General features: G+C 41.8%; 1 protein-coding gene across 2 annotated transcripts; it reads left to right on the top strand.

The window, feature by feature from the left end:
* The first annotated feature begins 1,722 nt into the window (after positions 1-1,722).
* Positions 1,723-16,958, top strand: LOC118232268. Of its 2 annotated transcripts, none has more exons than XM_035427110.1 (3): positions 1,723-1,838; positions 9,788-15,357; positions 15,876-16,958. In XM_035427110.1, the coding sequence occupies exon 2, from the start codon at positions 9,848-9,850 to the stop codon at positions 15,347-15,349; it is 5,502 nt and encodes a 1,833-aa protein (XP_035283001.1). In that variant the 5' UTR covers positions 1,723-1,838; positions 9,788-9,847; the 3' UTR covers positions 15,350-15,357; positions 15,876-16,958. The 2 variants fall into 2 exon arrangements, with proteins under 2 accessions (XP_035283001.1, XP_035283000.1); XM_035427109.1 differs by lacking the exon at positions 1,723-1,838 and adding an exon at positions 3,647-4,062.
* The last annotated feature ends 1,669 nt before the right edge of the window (positions 16,959-18,627 follow it).

Below are 18,627 nucleotides of genomic sequence, written 5' to 3'. Positions count from 1 at the left end.
TTATCTGGGTGAGGAGTCTATTTTCTGAGAGGACAGCCAAAGTTTTCAAAAGCAGCAACTGCAGCTCGTTTAATTCCCTCTTTCTAATAATATTTATTTTAACAGCAGCAAAAGTGACCATTTGGGGTAGATTGTTTATTATAAAGTGACAGAAAGAAAATGTATAGTGGAAATAAAATGTTATATACAATTATAATACAAAAATCCTACATTTGCAGTTAGGTGCATTTTCAGCTAGGTAGTGTGGGCAGGAGAAAACGGGCCTCGGCCTGGGCCAGGAATTCCGGGGTCGCTCACCTCCACACTGTTGAATACTTCTTCAAAGTATGCACACTTCTCGGAGTCTGATGTAACTGGGTTTATTGTTAGTAAATCAAAGATTACATAAAAGAACCCGGACTGATCTGCGCAGTTCAGTACAACTATATATTTCTTTCCCACAGTAGGTAAGATGATTCTCACGGTTTCTACACAGGTTAGGCTATTGTGGGAAATAAATATATATGTACTCAAAAAGCACAGGCCCAATGTATAAGAGAAAGGAATGTATTCAAGAGTACCAGCCGCCACCTCTATGATGTATCATACGGCTAGCAAAGGAGGGAGGATGCAGAGTGGACAAAGGTCAACCTAAGCCATAAGATTAACAACCTGCAACAGTGAGTGCTTCATACTAAAAACGTGCAATTAGAACAAACACGTAATACACACATAGTTTCTGCCCTGCGAATTAAGCATTGTATGCAAGCATATACGTAGAACGAACGGAAGCTTCTGCCTTTTACATAAATGTATCGTCAGAATATATGATTTGTGATAGTGTAGGAAAATTTTGAGACTCCCCATGATTGTGATGGCATCACATGTTAAAGTTAGGGTATTCCCATCAATGTTGATCAAACTGTTTCCTCCAAACTCTCGATGCTTCATGATAAAAATATATCACATGTATAACTATACACTCATATAATCAATATGTAATCCAATAAACCTATATCAGTAGTTGCAGCTAAGCTTATGGAAACTCAAGAAACCACAGTATCCACTGTAGAAAAAATAGCAAACGCAGAAGGCTTAAAAAAAACCATCCTTACTCACTCAGCAGAAAACACTAACCAAATACTAATCATACACTACTGCCAAAAACTTCAGCAGATAACACTAACCAAAAACTAATCATACACTACTGCCAAGATACAGCAGAGAACAATCCAAAAACTAACAAAACGCTATTGCCAAATAAAAGTGCTAGAAGATTAATATTTTTACAGTGACCCTTATGTAAACAGAATATAAATGGAAAATTACAGGAGGCTATAAACTCTGTAACTTTATGCTTAAAGGAAAATTACAGAATAAAAACAAGGCTAATATTTGTTTAAGGGAAAGTTGGGGTAACATTCGACAATAACGTTATCATCTAAGAACAGAAAATCATTGTGGTGCCAAGAAGGTCAGGCTGACCCAAGAGCAGGAAATTAAAATCACTGTGGTGCCAAGAAGGACAGATGGCTGGTATTTTAAGAAATGTGTTAAGGGGAGTTGTGGGGTACATTTGTGTATAAAATGAATGTAAAACTGACAATCGAGGTTCAATTCTGCAGAGTTGATCCGGCTTTGTGCACCTATGCAAATAAAGTCTAGCTGCTGTGGTGTCTTTTCCCTCGTGAAGTAGTTTTCTACAAATTAATGACTGGACTTCGAATTCTGTCAGTTCCTAGACAGGACATTTTGGGGGCTCGTCCGGGATACGAGAAAGGGATTGCTGAAGCTCCCGACTCCTGGAGACAGAGGCAGAGGGTACTAGTCCCTTAAAAATCTGCGCAGCTTATCAAAAGGTAAGAGTATTTAACTACTTGTTTCGGATTGGGGCACTGTCCCCTCTGACCTCCTCTCCCTGACGCCGGGAGTGAAATCCTCTCGTAAAACTAACCTGGACACTAACACCAAAAATTGAGGGGAAAGGAAGCTCTTCAGAAACGTGTGCAGCGAACCGTGAGTGAATTGAGTATGGTGTGAGTGAAAGGACGTCATAAATTGTGTTGCAAAGTGTGATTGAAGCAGAATTAATATTGGAAATATTGTTACTGCTGATGGTTTGCACTGTTGCTGCTGTTTTAAAAAAGAGGTGCCAGAGACTTGGGAGGAGAAAAACCCAAGAAGGGCCTCCTGCAAGCAAGAGCTCTGGTAAAAGCGTTTTTGGGAACCTGCCGGTTCCTAGACACAACAATAGAAGGGGGAGGGAGATTCAGGTGGGAGATGAACACCATCATTTTTAAAAACAAAGCAGGAAGGGGCTCATAAATATTGGTGTCAAAGAATTGGGAAATAATGGTGTCAAAAACAGGACATGACTAACAAAAGAAATAAGTGGGAAGTACTAAATTTAAGCTCCACAACAGGAGTTAGCAAAAATTGACAAAAGAAGCATTTGGCCCCAGGGGATTTCAGTGTGTGTCTTGGGAATTCTTGGAGAGCGATTGGATGTATTGTCTTTACTTGTGAGTGACTGTTAGTTGTACTGAACTGCGCAGATCAGCCCGGGTTCTTGTATGCAATCTTTGATTCACTAACAATAAACCCAGTTACATCAGACTCTGCGAAGTGTGCATCTTTTGAAGAAGCATTCAAGGCGTGGAGGTGAGCGACCTCTGCATTCCTGGCCCAGGCCGGGGCTCGTTTTCTCCTGCCCACACTATATGCACCACTTTCCCAGTATTTCTTTATCAGCCAAGCATGTTACTATTAATCTTAATAAATATATTAAAAAGCGTTTTGTTTCTTGATTGGTCTCAACGAAGAAAAGTGCAGTTAATAGATAACAGCCTGGATGTGGATCTCTCAAGTCGCCCAGAAGTTGCAGAGCAGAGAGCTCTGGCTGGTGCGTAGGGTCTGATAATATAACAAAGCGGCCCTTTTGGCTGCTGAGTTGACGAGGACAACGGTTTTGAATTTTACGCAAGCTGGTATCAGAAGTCGAAGGGATATTAAGCAGGTCAATGCACTTTGGACTAGGCAGAAAAAACGTTTTTAGGTATTTACATTTTTAGGCATCATACAAGAGTCTTGGACGACAAAAACACGTTGCAGTGAACATAATTGCAAACATATTATTTTATTTTTATTGAATGTCCCTTGTAGTGTAGGTTTTAGCATCGTAGAATATTAGCATATAGTATAGGGAATGGGAATCGCGGAGCATTCTGGGACGGCTCCGCATCTTTGGAGAATACAAGTTAAAAGGTCTGTATGTCAGCTGTTATCTGTCTCTGTCACTCAGTCATTTTAAATAATTAAAAAAAAAAAAAAATTTAAAATAAATGTATAAAGAATGTGAAAAACTGAAATGTCCGTACAGGGAAAAGCTCACGAAAGAGGCAAGGGAGCGGTATCAACAAAAACGTTTATTAGTAAATAACATCGACCATTCCCTATAAACGAATTCCCCGCAAAAATGAATTTCCGAGTCTTAGGTGGGTATTTTAAGTCGCTTTGGAAAATAGAATCTGATATGAATGTAATGTATGTAACCACACGCCAGTAGTTAAACCACTAGGCGGCAGTACGGACAAGGATATAGTTGTATCAAGTAACTCTTAAGGAAGAGACTGCAAACATCAAGTTCTGTTGTTGATTAGTAGTTGTTATGGGATGTTTATGGTGTGATAAGATCGTTCATTATAATCAAAAATACAAATATAGGAACTCATATAGAAACGTATATGAACGATGACCATTTGAAAGTGCAATAAGAAAAACGAATGTCAGAACTGTTAAGTAGGCCTACCCTTCCAAAAGTATCACGGTGCCCAGATGTTAAGCATCAAACGCAGCTCTGATCTGTGTGGGCGGGAACATCTTGGCACCACCGCTGCCGCAGAGGTGATTCATGTGAGGATTTTTATTTCTGGCTGGAGATGTAGAAGGTCCGCACTGCTTGGGACGTACGTGTATACTTTTTGCGGAAAACAAAGTGAAGGAGTTTAAACTTTGTTGACTTGTTGAATCCTAATCTGTATAGGAGGAAAGCGTCTCACTGCCGTGAGCATCACTTCAGAATATGTGAGTACTGATGGGCTCTTTGCATGTTTTATCTAGGACATGTACGTTATCGGCAACGCTTGGTTGGGATTAATGTTTGGCTGCTAACGTTTCAGCCAGCAAGCATCGCTCAGCTAAATTAACTTAATACTTTTCATAAACTCGAGCCAACAAAAAGACTGCAGGCAGTGTTTTGTACTTTTCGAATGTATCAATTAGGCTATATCATACACTTGTATGGCATGTAATCTTTCTGACGGAAGCAAATTTCGATGTTGATAAGTTAAGTGTGAGTACTTTTTTTAACGAAGTTTGCAACAGTACATTGGTTCAACAATAAAAAAGTTAATAGCCTATAATGAGAATCAAAACGAGTTTTACTGTATTTTTTTCTCATAGCCAATATATATCGTAGCGATTTCAGGGAAGGGCAGACCAGGCGTATCATTTCCCTGGCCGATTGCGCTCATCTATATTATTATTATTATTATTATTATTATTATTATTATTATTATTATTATTATATATCATTCACAGGCAAAAGAGAATGCAGCTTCAAAACAAGGACGAGATTTACAGAACAGACTTCAGGAGCTAGCTAGGAGCGCTGACATTGCGCTCCGTTTAAATACCCACAATGCGACCCACATGCAAATCTGGGTGTACCATAACTGGACAACTAACAGCCCAATTCTGGACTAGCTGTACGTAAACACGGAAGTAAACACATTAACACGTGTATATTGGAGCGGCTTCTTGACTAGCCAGCCACCAATACATTAAGTAATTTATCGGTGTACATTAAAGCTGCACTAGGGAACTTCCTTAGCAGTCGCAATGTTGTGAACATTCTGATATTTATAACACCCATTGTCCCTGCTCACACAAGAGACGTCCCCTTTATCCATACACATCGTCATGAACGCGTATCAACATTTTTAGCTACGAGTTCTCTGAAAACAGATTTACAGGATTACAGACGGGCATAACTACACTGAAAATGCCAGCTTCAAGAGTTCAAGTAAAACAACGGAATCTTTATTGTTTATTCATCGAGTTTGGTAGCAAAAGAAGCGACGCTTTCTAAGATCACTAGTCTAAAGTTAGCTATCTACCTAGCTATCATTAAAAAAAATATTTTTTTATAGCTACATGTTGTGGAAGAGTCTGTGTCCGAAACTGATTACTTGGCTACTATCAACTATATAACTGAGTACACTGGATGAGAAAGTTGTTAAATAGGCTAAACTTTTCTCTAAATTTAGTGTGCTTAAAATCCTCAGATGATATACTTATTTATAGCGTTTCATTGAGTGCATTTGGGAGCATGATTTTCCGGATGTAAACCATAATTTTTAGGAGGAGGTACCATAAATCAGAGAGGAATAAGCGGGCCTTCTTACTACAAAGGCAGAACGTCTTACTTTGGCAGTACCGTTGGAAAATAGTATGGAGGATATTTTTGCTTACTCCCCATCCTGAACTAGAAAACATGTGCTAAGGAGTTGGCAGTATGTTCAGTAGACAGCACATATTTTGAGACCACAGGAATTAGGAGGCTGTTTCAGACACAACCCCAGAGTCTCATTTCCCCCCTCAATGTAGACAATCTCCACTGAAAGGTCACATAATTCAGAGAAGAAGAGGTGGGGCTTTGTTATTAGGGTGTGATGTCTTGCGACACTTCCGTTGTACCATTGGAAAATAGTATGAAGTATATTTTTTCACATACTTCCCCCTGCCAACGGAAAAATACACATTAAACAGTATGATGATGATGATGGTGATAATGATGATGATAATACTTTATTGTCAGATCAAGTCTGAAATCTTTCTTGCATCACAGCAGCTCCATTTGCAAAATCACAGAAAAGACAAAAATTAGGACAAGAAACAAAGATACATACATTTAACATAACATTACAACCACAGAAGACAATATTCAGTATGCAGTATGTTTAGTAGACAGTTCATATTTTGAGGACACAGTAGATAGGAAGGAGGCTTTTCAGATGTGGGTGTAGAATTTCTTTGCTTCATCTCTGTATGTCAAACCACAAACCATCAGACATTCTGTCAAGATATGCTAACGGAAATAACATCCTGTTTACTTCCTTGAACACTCGCTTACAATGGTGGGCTTCTTGTTGTGCTCCATTTTGCAACTAGATATGGTGCGAGCATGTCCTGAAACTAGACTAAAGGCTTAGCTGTACCTATATATAGCATTTTTTGCAATAAGTTTTGAGTTATGGGTGTCACTGTGTAGGACTATCTGAAACTGTTCTCATAAGCCGTCAAAGCAATTGCTTTGTGTGTTTTGTGTGTTATTTTGTGTGACTTCTCTCCGTGCTGCATGAATAGATACACTTGATTTGTCTCTGAAACAGAGTGTGGTTATTTCTCTTTGACAACATAAATTGTTGAAAAAGGCTGCTCTCTGTCCTAGGCTAACAGTTACCTGATACACCTAGCCCCACTTTAGCTGCGTTTCCACCAAAAGTACCTTTTAGTCCCAGGAACTACTTTTCAAGAAACTAAAAGGTTCCTTCAGCCCATTGTTGTCTGCCTTTCCACCCCAGTCTAAAGTCCCGCGACGATTAGGCAAATTAGCCCACTGACGTATGAAAAAGCGACGTTGTCGTTGGTCCATCTGTCCTATGATTTCTTCTGTAACCCCATACTACCACCGAAGTAGCCTACATTATTTTCTAATAACCGGGACAGCCCGGAGGGGTTTATTCCACTTATATACAACGGGTTTTATTGATTTACTCACCTGAAATTGAAATATTATTCTGCAGCCGTTTGGGCATATTTTACCGTTGTCAAGAAAAACTGTTGTTGGTAGTTGAACTTGGACCGTTGTTATGCAACAAATAGGATATAACAGGCCAATAGTCCGATTGTAACCGTTTTATATAGCCTATCCTCTCAAACACAGTGGCTACGAAGTAACTTCATGTCATGCTATTGTAATTGTATAATATGCTGCTGAGTCAAACATTTATGTGGCAGACCATGTTTAGAGCAGACAATGCTGTTTATTCTAGTTTTAGAGAAATCTCTACCTGATTTTCTTTCCTCTTTTGGCATTAGATAATGCCAGCGATACAGGAGCGAGTCGTTACCAGCATCTTTTGGTGAAGCTCTTTTCTTTCTCTACAGATCTAGCTGTGTGTACTGTTATGTGAATGCACAAGGTCAGTCTCTTTGTTGATTTGTTTCGGATGTGAACTGGCCTATCTCTTCTATTGGTACACATTGTACACCACTTTGTACTGAAAACAAGAACTTGGGGCAAAGCCATGGTTTTACAACACAGAATTTGAGTGTGTAAAGTAAATGCTGTGCATGTTGCTGGATTTCTCTCGCAAGAGGTCTGTCTGTGATTGTTACCAATTAATCAGGTTTAGAAAGATTGCTGCTTCTTATCTGGCACATGTTCACTGCACTGGAATGCATATTCAACAAAAGTTGGGATGTAGATACATACAGCAAGACTGCTTTTTCAGTAGTTAATAAAATGTTACAAAGACCCTTGGTTCTAGAAATTACGTCTTTTCTTAATACATACTAGAGAAAAATAAAATACACAAGGAAAGAAAGAAAACAAATGTATTCTGCCAGTCTCTCATGTTATAAACATGGGCACTGTTGTAATAGAGCTTAGGATGTGGCTGAACCAGTTAGGCTATATACCCCTGTGTCCTGCATCCCAGCATGCAGTGTTCCTGTGCTTTGAATTTTCATTTTGATGCAACTGTACGTGTCATCATTAAAGTTGACTGCACGGCATGTCAGATTGACGTTGAAAAGAACGCAACAGTGATCCAAGGCAATTATATTGAGAATGGAAGAAATATCGACATCTATACCCTTCAAGATAGCCTACCTAGGTCTAAAATATGGCCACGGTTATGTGTGGGACGAGAGACATACTGAACCAGATTTAGGCTGTTCCCAGAAGAGAGTAAAATTGCCAATGAACGTCATGTTGTGACTGCAGCATTCAGACTGTAGCTAATGTATGAAGGCTAAGGACTCGACTGAAGTGCCCTATCCCTTGGCCGAGAGGAGGAATCGGTCCAGAGATAAAGATCTAACAGATATTTTGAGACTTTTAGGGAACATGGTGTCAGACACGGTTCCTCCCTGGTATGGCAAGGGTGGGGTCAAAGGAAGGGCCAGGTTTGACCATCTGGACTCCTGACACCAAAGTCTTAAATTTGATGCAAGCCATAACAGGCAACCAGTGGAGGTCAGTGAGCAGGGGGGTGACATGGGAATGTCTGGGGAGGTTGTCGACCATCCGACCTGTTGTCAAACTCTGAACCTCGTTAAGTATGAGACGGCATCCTATCTCCCGACGTCACAACCCGTGAGAAAATTGTACAATGTACGCCTGCCCTTATATACCAAAAGATAAAAGTGAAACACCAAGTCAACAAATAAAGATACAATCATGACAAAACAATACAGATGAATGATCCTGCTTGCACTGTAAGTGTAAGTGTATCATACCTGGTTAACCTTTGTATCTGGCTGGGCACTGACCCCTACCCATCAAGAACTTTAGTCAGCACCCAATCACCAAAGACAACAACTTATAAAACTCTGTTTTATATACATTTTGCTTATACTGAGTGCCACTATGTTGAGTACTAAGATGTGATTCAGCAGTAATGGTAAATTGTAAAAAGAGGAACTTGCCCTGTCCAGGGCATGAGGAATCATAGAGTGAAACAATCAATTTAGAGGAACCGAAAAACTTGCAAGACATGCTGTTTGTGCCTTTTGAATGTCTTTAGAACAAGCTGATTTTTATCCTTATAAGGTAATATGGAGGGCTAGAAGTGTATAAAGATCTGGCCTACCCCACCTTAGGGTACAGTCATCCTACAGCACTATTTTGAGTGTTTTCTGGGTGTACTCTCTTCTGCTAAATAAAGCAACTCTGATTGAATCCACCGCTGCCTCGTGGACAGACTGTTCTTTGAGAGACAATAATTTCCACTACATATTATTTTCAAATTAACATCTTGTTTAATGTCTTCTGTGTTGTGATTTAGAAGTAGTGAGCCTGCATTCAATAAAAAATGTATGATTTCAATTCATTAAAATAATTGACTGCTTTTTATTTAATTCAGTTATTTAATCTTAAAACCTGATGTAGAGTTTGTTCTGACTAGTTGGTTGATTTCACCAGTTTACTGTAGACTGGCCCGTTAATTAATTTGGTGTTTTAATTGATAATTGTCATTTTCAACAATAATGATTAAATTAAGTTGCATAAAATATATTTTATATGTAGGTTAAGTGAGGGGTTCTAGCACACGATACCAGTGTTCAGTGTGCCAAACATTTTAGGGGCATTGACTGTTGGAACCGCTGAATTCATAAAATAAACATAATTTAGCTACTTAATGCTCACTTCAACAACAGACCCCTTTTCCCTAATTTCTTAATGATGAGTTATGTTTTTTCCTCAAAAGTATACCAATGATCATTACTCTAGCATTGCATTCTGGGTGTCAAATATCAGAAAGATCTGAGCAGTCAAGATCAAAAATAAGCCATTTTCCCCCCAGAATTACCCCAGAAGGGTTTTAACAAATGGAAAAAGGTTTTAGCACAAATCACTGTCTCGACCACTGAAATTAGTAGAAATATTGGTTATGGTGGAGCTAAATGGTATTTGCTGGAACCTTAAGTAAATCTGACTTTTTGTTTCTTGTTTTTTCAGGAAGGATATTATTTCTGTATACTTGAGAGCCACTAAGAACTGGAAGACTGCAGGAGCTGTATGATGCAGACCCATATCATGGTGGATGGCCAGCAGTGCCAAAACATTTTCACACAGCCTACCAGCACAACTGCACTAAATAACCCTAGTTACCATGGTGATTATAATGGAGCATGGGATAACAGGAGTCCTGCATTTGTCTACCAGACTCCACCTGTGCCACCCACTAACCACCCACAGCACAGGGGACAGCAAGTCTTTCAAAGCAGACATGTGACCAATGGGAATCACGGGCACATTGTCTCACCAAATATGCGTCCCTTCCCAGTGAGCTCTTCCTTTGGTCCTATTCAAGGGAACACCAATCAAACTGTTGGGTCTGTGCACCAGCAGCCATTAAGAAACCACTTTTTCACAAATGGACATGTCACTTATGCTTCCTCACCAGCAAATTTTCCAAAGACCCTGTATACAGCACAGCAAACTCCCATGAGACCAGATGTCTATGTTGCCAGAGAAAACCAGCAGAACACACAAGTCTTTGTGCAAGCCCACAATTACAACATTTCCCAAGAGTCTATGCGCTCCTCAAGGCCTGGTAATGTGCCTCAGCTGCCTGCCTCACTATCACATGGGAATCGTGCCATAAACCAGGGTCATTTACAAAGGGAGTTGATTCTGAGGCAGAGTACAGGGGGGCAGGTCTCTATCCCTGCAGTGCAGGATGCAGGAGCATACCACTCTCTGCAGGATGCAGGGGAGTACTCCTCTGCACAGTTCTACCCCTGTAGGGAGAGTGTGAATGGAGATCGAGGAGCATGGAACAATTGGCATGAAGCTATGAGAACTGGAAGGAGGGAGAGCTTGAATTTACAGTCTGCTGTGAAGGTTGCGATGGTAGAGCAGAAGGGCGGCACATGGCAAGGCGTGAGAGACCTCAGGCAGGAGATGGGCAGTGTGAGGGGTGTCACTAAGAACTGCGGGATGGAAGTGAAACTGAACCCTAAGTTTGAAGTACAGTGTCCTACTGGGGTACAGGGTCATGTTCATGGAACAGAATGTAGGGGTCAGGGGCTGGCCACCAGCAGCCCAAATTCTGCTGTGCCAGCACAGAATACTTCCCTACATCCACAACCTGTGGATCATACGGTAAGCTGGGCTAAACCATTTTTACATAGAAAAGTAGATGGATTGCTCCGCTCCTTGCTTAAGAATACTGAGGTGATTCCAAATACAGGAATGCCTCAGGTTCAAGCACAATGTGGAGAGACAGCAATTGCACCCCACAGCTCCCTGAGCTGGTCCAGTTCTCCAGGAAGCAGGTCTGACAAGAGATTCATGAACCAGCTTCACATGGCAACAGCACAGCAGTCTTACCAGAGTGTTCCTAGTCAAAGTGGAGCTGTAAACCCGCCTCAGTATCATGCCTTCCCAGACCAGCAGGGGGAGCTCCTCTCAACCGGCCTACAGCCTCCACCAACAGCACAGGGTCCTGTGGGGAGAAACACAAAGGGAGCAGCTAATCAAACGTATCGCCGAGGCCTTACTATGCCTCCACCATATGTTTCACCTGGGACTAAGAGTGGAGGTACAGGTGAGGCGGTGAAGCATATTAAGGCAATAAAAATGGCTAACCATGCCCCAAACCAGCCCAGTGCATCTGGCTGCGAATTTCCTGATGCTGGCTCTTACCATGAGCCGAGCATTGCCACTTCGGCTTTTCCCAGCCAAGCTGTGCAGTCAGGGAAGCTACCGTGCCGTAGTCAGACCGCAGGCAACTCAATGACTGGTTCAGAAAGACAAGTGGTCTCTTTCGCTACAACGCCAGGGAATGCATTTACAGCAGGAAATGAGTCATGTATGAGCAACCAGCCTGCTAGCCAAGCAGACGCTCAACATAGAGATAACCAGTTGTCTTCTGCAGGTGACAGTGTGAAAGCAGTCCACAGAAAAGATTATGGAGAGACCTGTGGAGCCAAGAGCCCACAGACTGACAGTGCTCCTCTTTCAGATGCTGGCTCCCCATCTCCAGAACATGTTTTTAAGTCGCCAAAAGTAAGCAGTCAGCAGAGCAAGTCATCTGGCTCTTCCTCATCCCAGAAGGCTGTGGCAGTGGTTACACCCCTATCACCGCAGTCCTGGGACCCTGCAGATGAGACGAGCAGCACCTGCCAAACAGAGAGTGACTTGCCGTGTAAGATCCTGAGTGTGATATCACTGAGTGCAGAGTCTACAGCAGGCCTGTTCGACTTCAAGATGACCGACACAGCTTTCGATTCCTTGCTAATCAGCATGGGAACAGGTGAAAAAGATCCACAGAACATCCATTCAAGAGTGCCCACTACTGTAAGCCTTGGTTCAGCATCTACAGAGCTGGCTGTACCACACCAGAAAATGACACCACAGATGTCTGGTTCAACCTGCCAAGTGATTCCACCAACAGCTGATGATTCTGCTACTCAGAAGATTGATCCTCAACCTTCAAACCAACAAAAATCTGACCTGACACTACCCACTAATCCAGCTCCTCCAACTTTCTGTGAAGTCACACCCCCTTCAGGAATGCACTTCAATATGCCAGGTGCCCAAACAAGTGTGGCAGTTCATGAAAACCGTGACCTGGATGGAGAGTTGGAAAATACTATCTTTGATTTGTCGTCTGTGTCTATAATTGAATGGACAACCGCAAAGGTGGCTAAGTTAATCACTTTTTTCCATCAGATTGAAGGCACTCCGAAACAGGAGATGGATGTCAAGAAGACTGCAGAGCTTTTTGGGTTGCAGGGTTATGATGATCTCCCAGATGTCTTCAGTTCAAACCTTTACCAGTCAATAATGGCAGAGGCCCGCAGTGTGTGCAAAGAAGGTGAAAACCTTGTGTTTTCCCAGATTAATCCCACAAGCCTTGAAGCTGTGGCAGAGAACTGCCAAATTCTCAAACACTGCCCTGTTCGTCCCAGCAAGGAAGAGGATGAAGTTGTGAAATCAAACCAAGCTTTGAAAGGAAAAATGGTCAGGCCTGAAACTGTGACATGCAGAAGTAACAGGAACACACCCCTGCCAACGCCTCAGTCACAGGCCGACTGTGCTCTAGTTGATGGCACTGTGGATGCCCTCTCCTCAATCAAAATCAGAGTGCTTCCACCTGAAGAAGCCAGGCGGATTTACTGTGGTGAGGAGAGTGAGATTGTGAAGCTGGACAACCCACAAAGCACGCTGCCTGCCCTGGAGGGCCAGGGAGATGAAATGAGCCAAATGGGGGTCCAAGCTTATCAGTGGCAGCCAGAGGAGCAGCAGAAAGAGGTGAAACAGGTAGATGTTTCCTGTTGCTCATTCTGCTGGATCAAGATGACCACCAGCTACAAAAAAGGCTTCTGCGCATGCCAGTTTAAGTCCAAGATAGGGCAAGGTGGAGAGGGGGAATCAAAAATAGACATCACCAGCAACCAAATGGAGAAAAGTGAGAGACTGGAAGTGATGGAGAGTTCTGTGGGAGGTGACAGCTGCCCTGCTGGAGAGCACAACACCATTTCAGTCCATGAACCTGAAACTACAAAGGAATATCTGCCAGAGGAAGACCTGCCAGAAGAAGACCTGCCAGAAAATCAGCATATTGGAATCAAGGCACTTTCTGTGTCTGAATGCTCCCAGTCCAGGCCAGCAGATAATTCCACCCAGGAAGAGGGGAACAACACAGAGGGGGAAGCCATAGTGTCATCTGGTGAACCAGAGGAGGGAAGGGATGCACCAGACCCCTCTGAGTGCTCCAGTTCAGAGATCCTCTTTGATCCTGACATCACTGTTCAAGAGGTCATCATCCCTGTCTTGAATGTAACTGAAGTTGAAAATGAGAATGTCTACAGTGACTATGAAGAGACACTGAAGATGGCTGCGGCAGTGTCTGAAAAGCTGTGGAAAGGAGGCGTTGCTAAAGGTGAGCTTCCAATTCTACTCAAGGTAAATGTGGATGAAGTTCCCACCTCTGGGTTAGAAGCTGAAGATGGTGCAGCTTCTGGAAACATGAGGTTGAGTTCCCAGGCTGAGGTGCCCAATCAGCTGCCAGAGCCAATGGATATTCGTGATCTGGAAAGACGGATAGGAGGACAAACTTCTCTTTCCTTGAGGCAGAGGCTACACAAGCGCCTACCCTCAATAGAGAAGCACAATCATAAGGGTGAAAATGTCAGAAGGGGAGAAAAAGGGTGCAAAAGGAGGCGTTGGGAAAAGTCCCCATGTTCCACATCACCTGTGCGAGAACCATCACCCCAGAGTGTGAAGATCAGTGAGAGGGAAGAGGCCGTGATTAAAGGAATTGAGCACAGTCATCGCAACAGGGAAAAGCCCCTGTTAGTCAAACGTAAAGGAGATCACTGCTTTGCATCTCCAAAATTAAAGCTTCCTAAACTGCACAAAGACGTACACGTATGCCAAGAAAGCAACTTTGAAAAAAGACCATTTGTAAGCAAAGGAATTTCATCAAAAGAGTCACCTAAGCAGAAAGCAGATGGCAGGGGTATGTATTTGACATTGTATGGATCCTCATCTAAAACTGGAAATAGGGTTGTAAGTTCCAGTGGAGAATCAGTTTTCAAGTCCCAAGGAGGCAAAAGTCTACCTGCACCTTTAACCCTCGGCTTGAGTACTCATTCCAAGGACAGTAATCATTCAGTAGCAAGAATTAAAAGCCCAGCAAAACAACAGGTCTTTTCAATCTGGGAACGCAGTTTTGTGCCATTAAACCATCATAAAAGATCTAAGACTGAGACAACTAAGCAGGGTAAAATAAAGGGATACAGTAACCTAGGAGTCGGAACAAAGGCAGCTAATCCACCTGTATGTGGAGGTGATCCAAAGTCATCGAGGATCCAATGCAGACCTCAATCCTCTTCCCAAAGCACAGCTGCCACAGTCAAACGCAGGGAATGTAACAAACACATGGGTAAGAGGGAGGAAAAGAGGAACTCAACAATAAACACTGGTAAAAGCCACCTGGGAAAGGATCGGGAGAGCAGCTTTGTACCTAAAGCAAGTAACAAACACCGGGGAAAGAGTCAGGAGAAGAGTTCTGTACCTGAAACAGGTAACAAACTCTTGGGAAAGATTCACGAAAAGAAGAGCACTCTACCTAAAATGGGAAACAAACACCTGGATAAGACTCAAGAAAAGAAGAGCTCATCAGGGAAATTTGCAGAAAATAAGTTTTCTTCACCTTGCTTTGTGCGTCAGTCCCAGGACTCCCCCTCAGTCAGGAAGACCAGCAAAGAAACAAGGCAGCAAGATTTGGAGAAGGCCCCATTGTTTTTCCAGGAAACACAAGCCACCCTTGACAAAAACAACAGGCAAAAGACTAAAAAGAAGTTTAAAGAAGTAGAACCAGTGCATCTTCCGGTGAGCCCACTGTCAACCCTTACAACCAAAACCAAAACCAAAACAAATACCAAGAATGCAGTGGAGACTAGGGGGCCGGATTGTATTGCAGTGAAAGAGAAAGTCCGTGTTCTATTGCGTAGGTCCTTTCATCTCAAGGATGGTCCAGTTCATGTGAAATCCAAGAATTCCTGAAGACAAGAGTAAGTACTGCTAGTAACTGCACCTGTGTTTGCAGCAGTGTAGTATAAAAGTGAGACTTGCAGTCTGCATTTCTATTTTTCTTTTATTGTGAATTTTTTTTTTTTTAATATATATTAATATTATTACTTTATTGTTATAATATTACTGATATAATGTCTATAATCAAAGGTATCTTTACAATATTCTGTTGTAGCTAAAGGACCAGTCTTATTATTGGTTACATTTGTGCCATTTAGCACAGCCTCTATTCCAGAGTGAATTACCTTGCAATCTTTTTCAAATATGGTCCATTTTTCTGAAGACATTCAGGAAGAGTATAACCGCAGCACCCCTCATAGAAATCCTTAACTCATTAAGTTGATCTAGATATTAGTATTGGTATTTTTATCAGTATATTTATATGCTTTATGAAGAGAAAAAGGCAATACTTCTGTAATTTTAATGATTCAGTCAATATGGTCATTGTTATCATTCTGTTGGATGTGCCTGAAAATTTGTCTCTTGTCCCACTTGACAGCTTCCTGTGCTAAGTGTCCAGTGGGGAAAGACACTTCCTGTTCAAAAGGAAAGTCACATGGCATGGTCGCACCATCCCATCATGTGTATCCTTCCAGGACTACAAGACGAGGCACATGCCAAAGCACAACACCTAGCTTTCCCAGAATGCACTGCTTGGAATCTGTTTTCAAGGCACAAAAGGAAGTGTGATGACTCACACTTGCACACTCACCCGAGTTTCCGGTGAAGATTGCTTGTTTCCAGTGGAAACTGTTTGAAGACGTGAGAACTTCTCACTTCACGGCTATCCATCCGAAGAATGTCTCTTTGATTTGAGAGCCAAAGTGTGAAGTGAAGTGTGTTCTCTGTGATTGTAATCATTGACTTGTAATTTTGATGTCAACAACTCCTTACCAGCATCCTGTTGGTTTTGCTCTTTAGATTCACACTGTAAGAGTATATTTTGTCATTTTTACGGTTTTATATATTGTTTTTATATTTTCTGAAAGCTCAGGGTGTCTGTATTTGTCTACATCTGCTGTTGAATTGGTCTGGCATCTTACCAACATTGTGATACACATAAGGGGGCCCCAGAAGTCTCCACAGCTGTCCTGGACCAGGCTTGGGGAACCCAACAGTCCTTGCGGTTCTCCTGGATCAGGCTTGGGGAACACAGCAGACCTTGCGGTTCTCCTGGACCAGGCTTGGGGAACCCAACAGACCTTGCGATTCTGCTGGACCAGGCTTGGGGAACCCAACAGACCTTGCGGTTCTCCAGGACCAGGCTTGTCCACTTCTGGATATTATAATTACACTGAGGAGCCTTTAGTTATGAGCACACACTGATGCATAACTAAGCCAGAGAAGCTGTGCATGGGGGTCCGGGTTGGGGGTGGGGGGGGGGGGCAATTGTGTAAATATTAACAGTTAAATGCATCGATCTGGTGCAATTTGAGAGGGAAATTAAGAGGCTAAATCCATGAAGAATTTTGTGCTTTTGTAAAACTTTTGTATCAACACCGTAAGACGTTTTTACGACATTGTAAGACGTTTGAGCCTACACTTACGCCATAAAATAAATAAAATAAAAGCTATCACGTTATACTGTTTATTTAAAATGTTTGGAATCACGCTCCAATGTTGCAGTAAAAAATATGGTATTGCATGCTCTATCAGATTTAGAGATCACATTCAACTAAATGCTTGATGGTGAATGAAAGATAGCTAGATAAACATTTCGACAACAAAGATATTCAAAAAAAACTTCAAATAGCTAAAATGCTTAATCATCAGGTTTCATGCAGAGATTATCTAGAAGGTGTGGGAGAAACTAGCTTCAGCCTGGGCCAGATGGACTGAGTGTTCCCTCCACACTGTTGATGCTTCCTCAAAAAATAACAAACACAATCCGCAGAGTCTGATGTAATTAGGTTTATTGTAAGCAACTCAAAGTAGCACACAAGAAACTGAGGCTGGTCTGCACGAAGCAGCTCGAAACACAACTCTAAATACACTCTTCCTTTATACTGTTTTCTAGCTCCACCTGTTGTGGAGCTTAAAATCAAACCCCTCCTAACTGGCTTGTCCCACTCTTACAATTTTCCACCAATATTTCCAAGCCCCCTTCCCTTAATATAAAAAATAAATGGTTAAATGTTCTAATTCTTGCCAAACAGTTACGCATTCTGTCCTGATCTAACCCACCCTATATCTGCATGGCATTATGCCCTACACATAACATATACTGGTAATACAATTTACTACAGTAATTTAATAAGTGAGGACTACAGTAGACAGCGATGATAGATAATGACAGTGGTGTGCAATGAGTGATAGTAGATAATATAATAAGTGATAACGATAAGAAATGACTGTGAACTCCTCTCAACCTTCTTTTCACATTTCTCCTTCCACATTTTCAAATTCTCTAACAAAGACGTCTTCACTAACAACCTTGACCAGCTATCACTTCAGTACAGCGGACTCCCTCCCGTCGCATATCTTTCTGACAAAAACATTTTTCCCAAATTGACATTCAGCTACATCTTCTTTCATGGTGACCAATGATAAGGTAAACAGTGCCAGGCTGTACACTGGCCTTGAGGGAAGGTGCAGCTCCAGGCCCTCAGGCAACAATTAGACCATTATATCCTGCATTCTCCAAAGGCCCGCCGCACAGAGTGTAAGGCCCACAGCACAGGGTGTGAGGCCTACTGCACAAAGTGAAATGAATAAAAAGGCATTAAAAAACATATATCAATAATGACTATGCATAAATGTGTATAAGATAATGATTAAATCTGCATATTCCTCAACAAAGGGATATATTCCAACTACATGAATATCTGGTGTCAACATTCAGTTTAAAACAGTACTTGAACTTGATTAACTTGCAGCAGCTTTGAAAAATGACATAATCGACATAACGTTATGCATCAGTCGAGATATGGCTTTGCCAGCTTGATGCTGGACATAGTGTAACATACTAGTACGGTTTAAGTGTTAGCTAACATTAGTAATTTTAAATTGACATACCTCTGTAACCACTATGTTCGGATCAATGCAAATGTAGCAAGTTACCTCAGGGAATAGGCTACTGTTGTAAATGGAAGGGAATTGGAGTACCTTGAGTGCATGTTCTTTTCTGATGTTATCATGTAATAATATATAGCCACTTCAAAGGTTTCAATGTAAAGATTTACCAGACCCCATTAGTTTTAAAACCTTTAACCTGGATGTTTATGTGTGTATACGGGTCCACATATACACAC

The sequence above is a fragment of the Anguilla anguilla genome, chromosome 7 (genome assembly GCF_013347855.1).
Source record: "Anguilla anguilla isolate fAngAng1 chromosome 7, fAngAng1.pri, whole genome shotgun sequence".
Taxonomy (NCBI): Eukaryota; Metazoa; Chordata; class Actinopteri; order Anguilliformes; family Anguillidae; genus Anguilla; species Anguilla anguilla.
This window is presented reverse-complemented; position numbering and strand designations above follow the sequence as displayed.

Bases quoted from the DNA above. Each gene is read 5' to 3' on its own strand.
- LOC118232268 (XM_035427110.1), top strand. From the start codon at position 9,848: ATGATGCAGACCCATATCATGGTGGATGGCCAGCAGTGCCAAAACATT.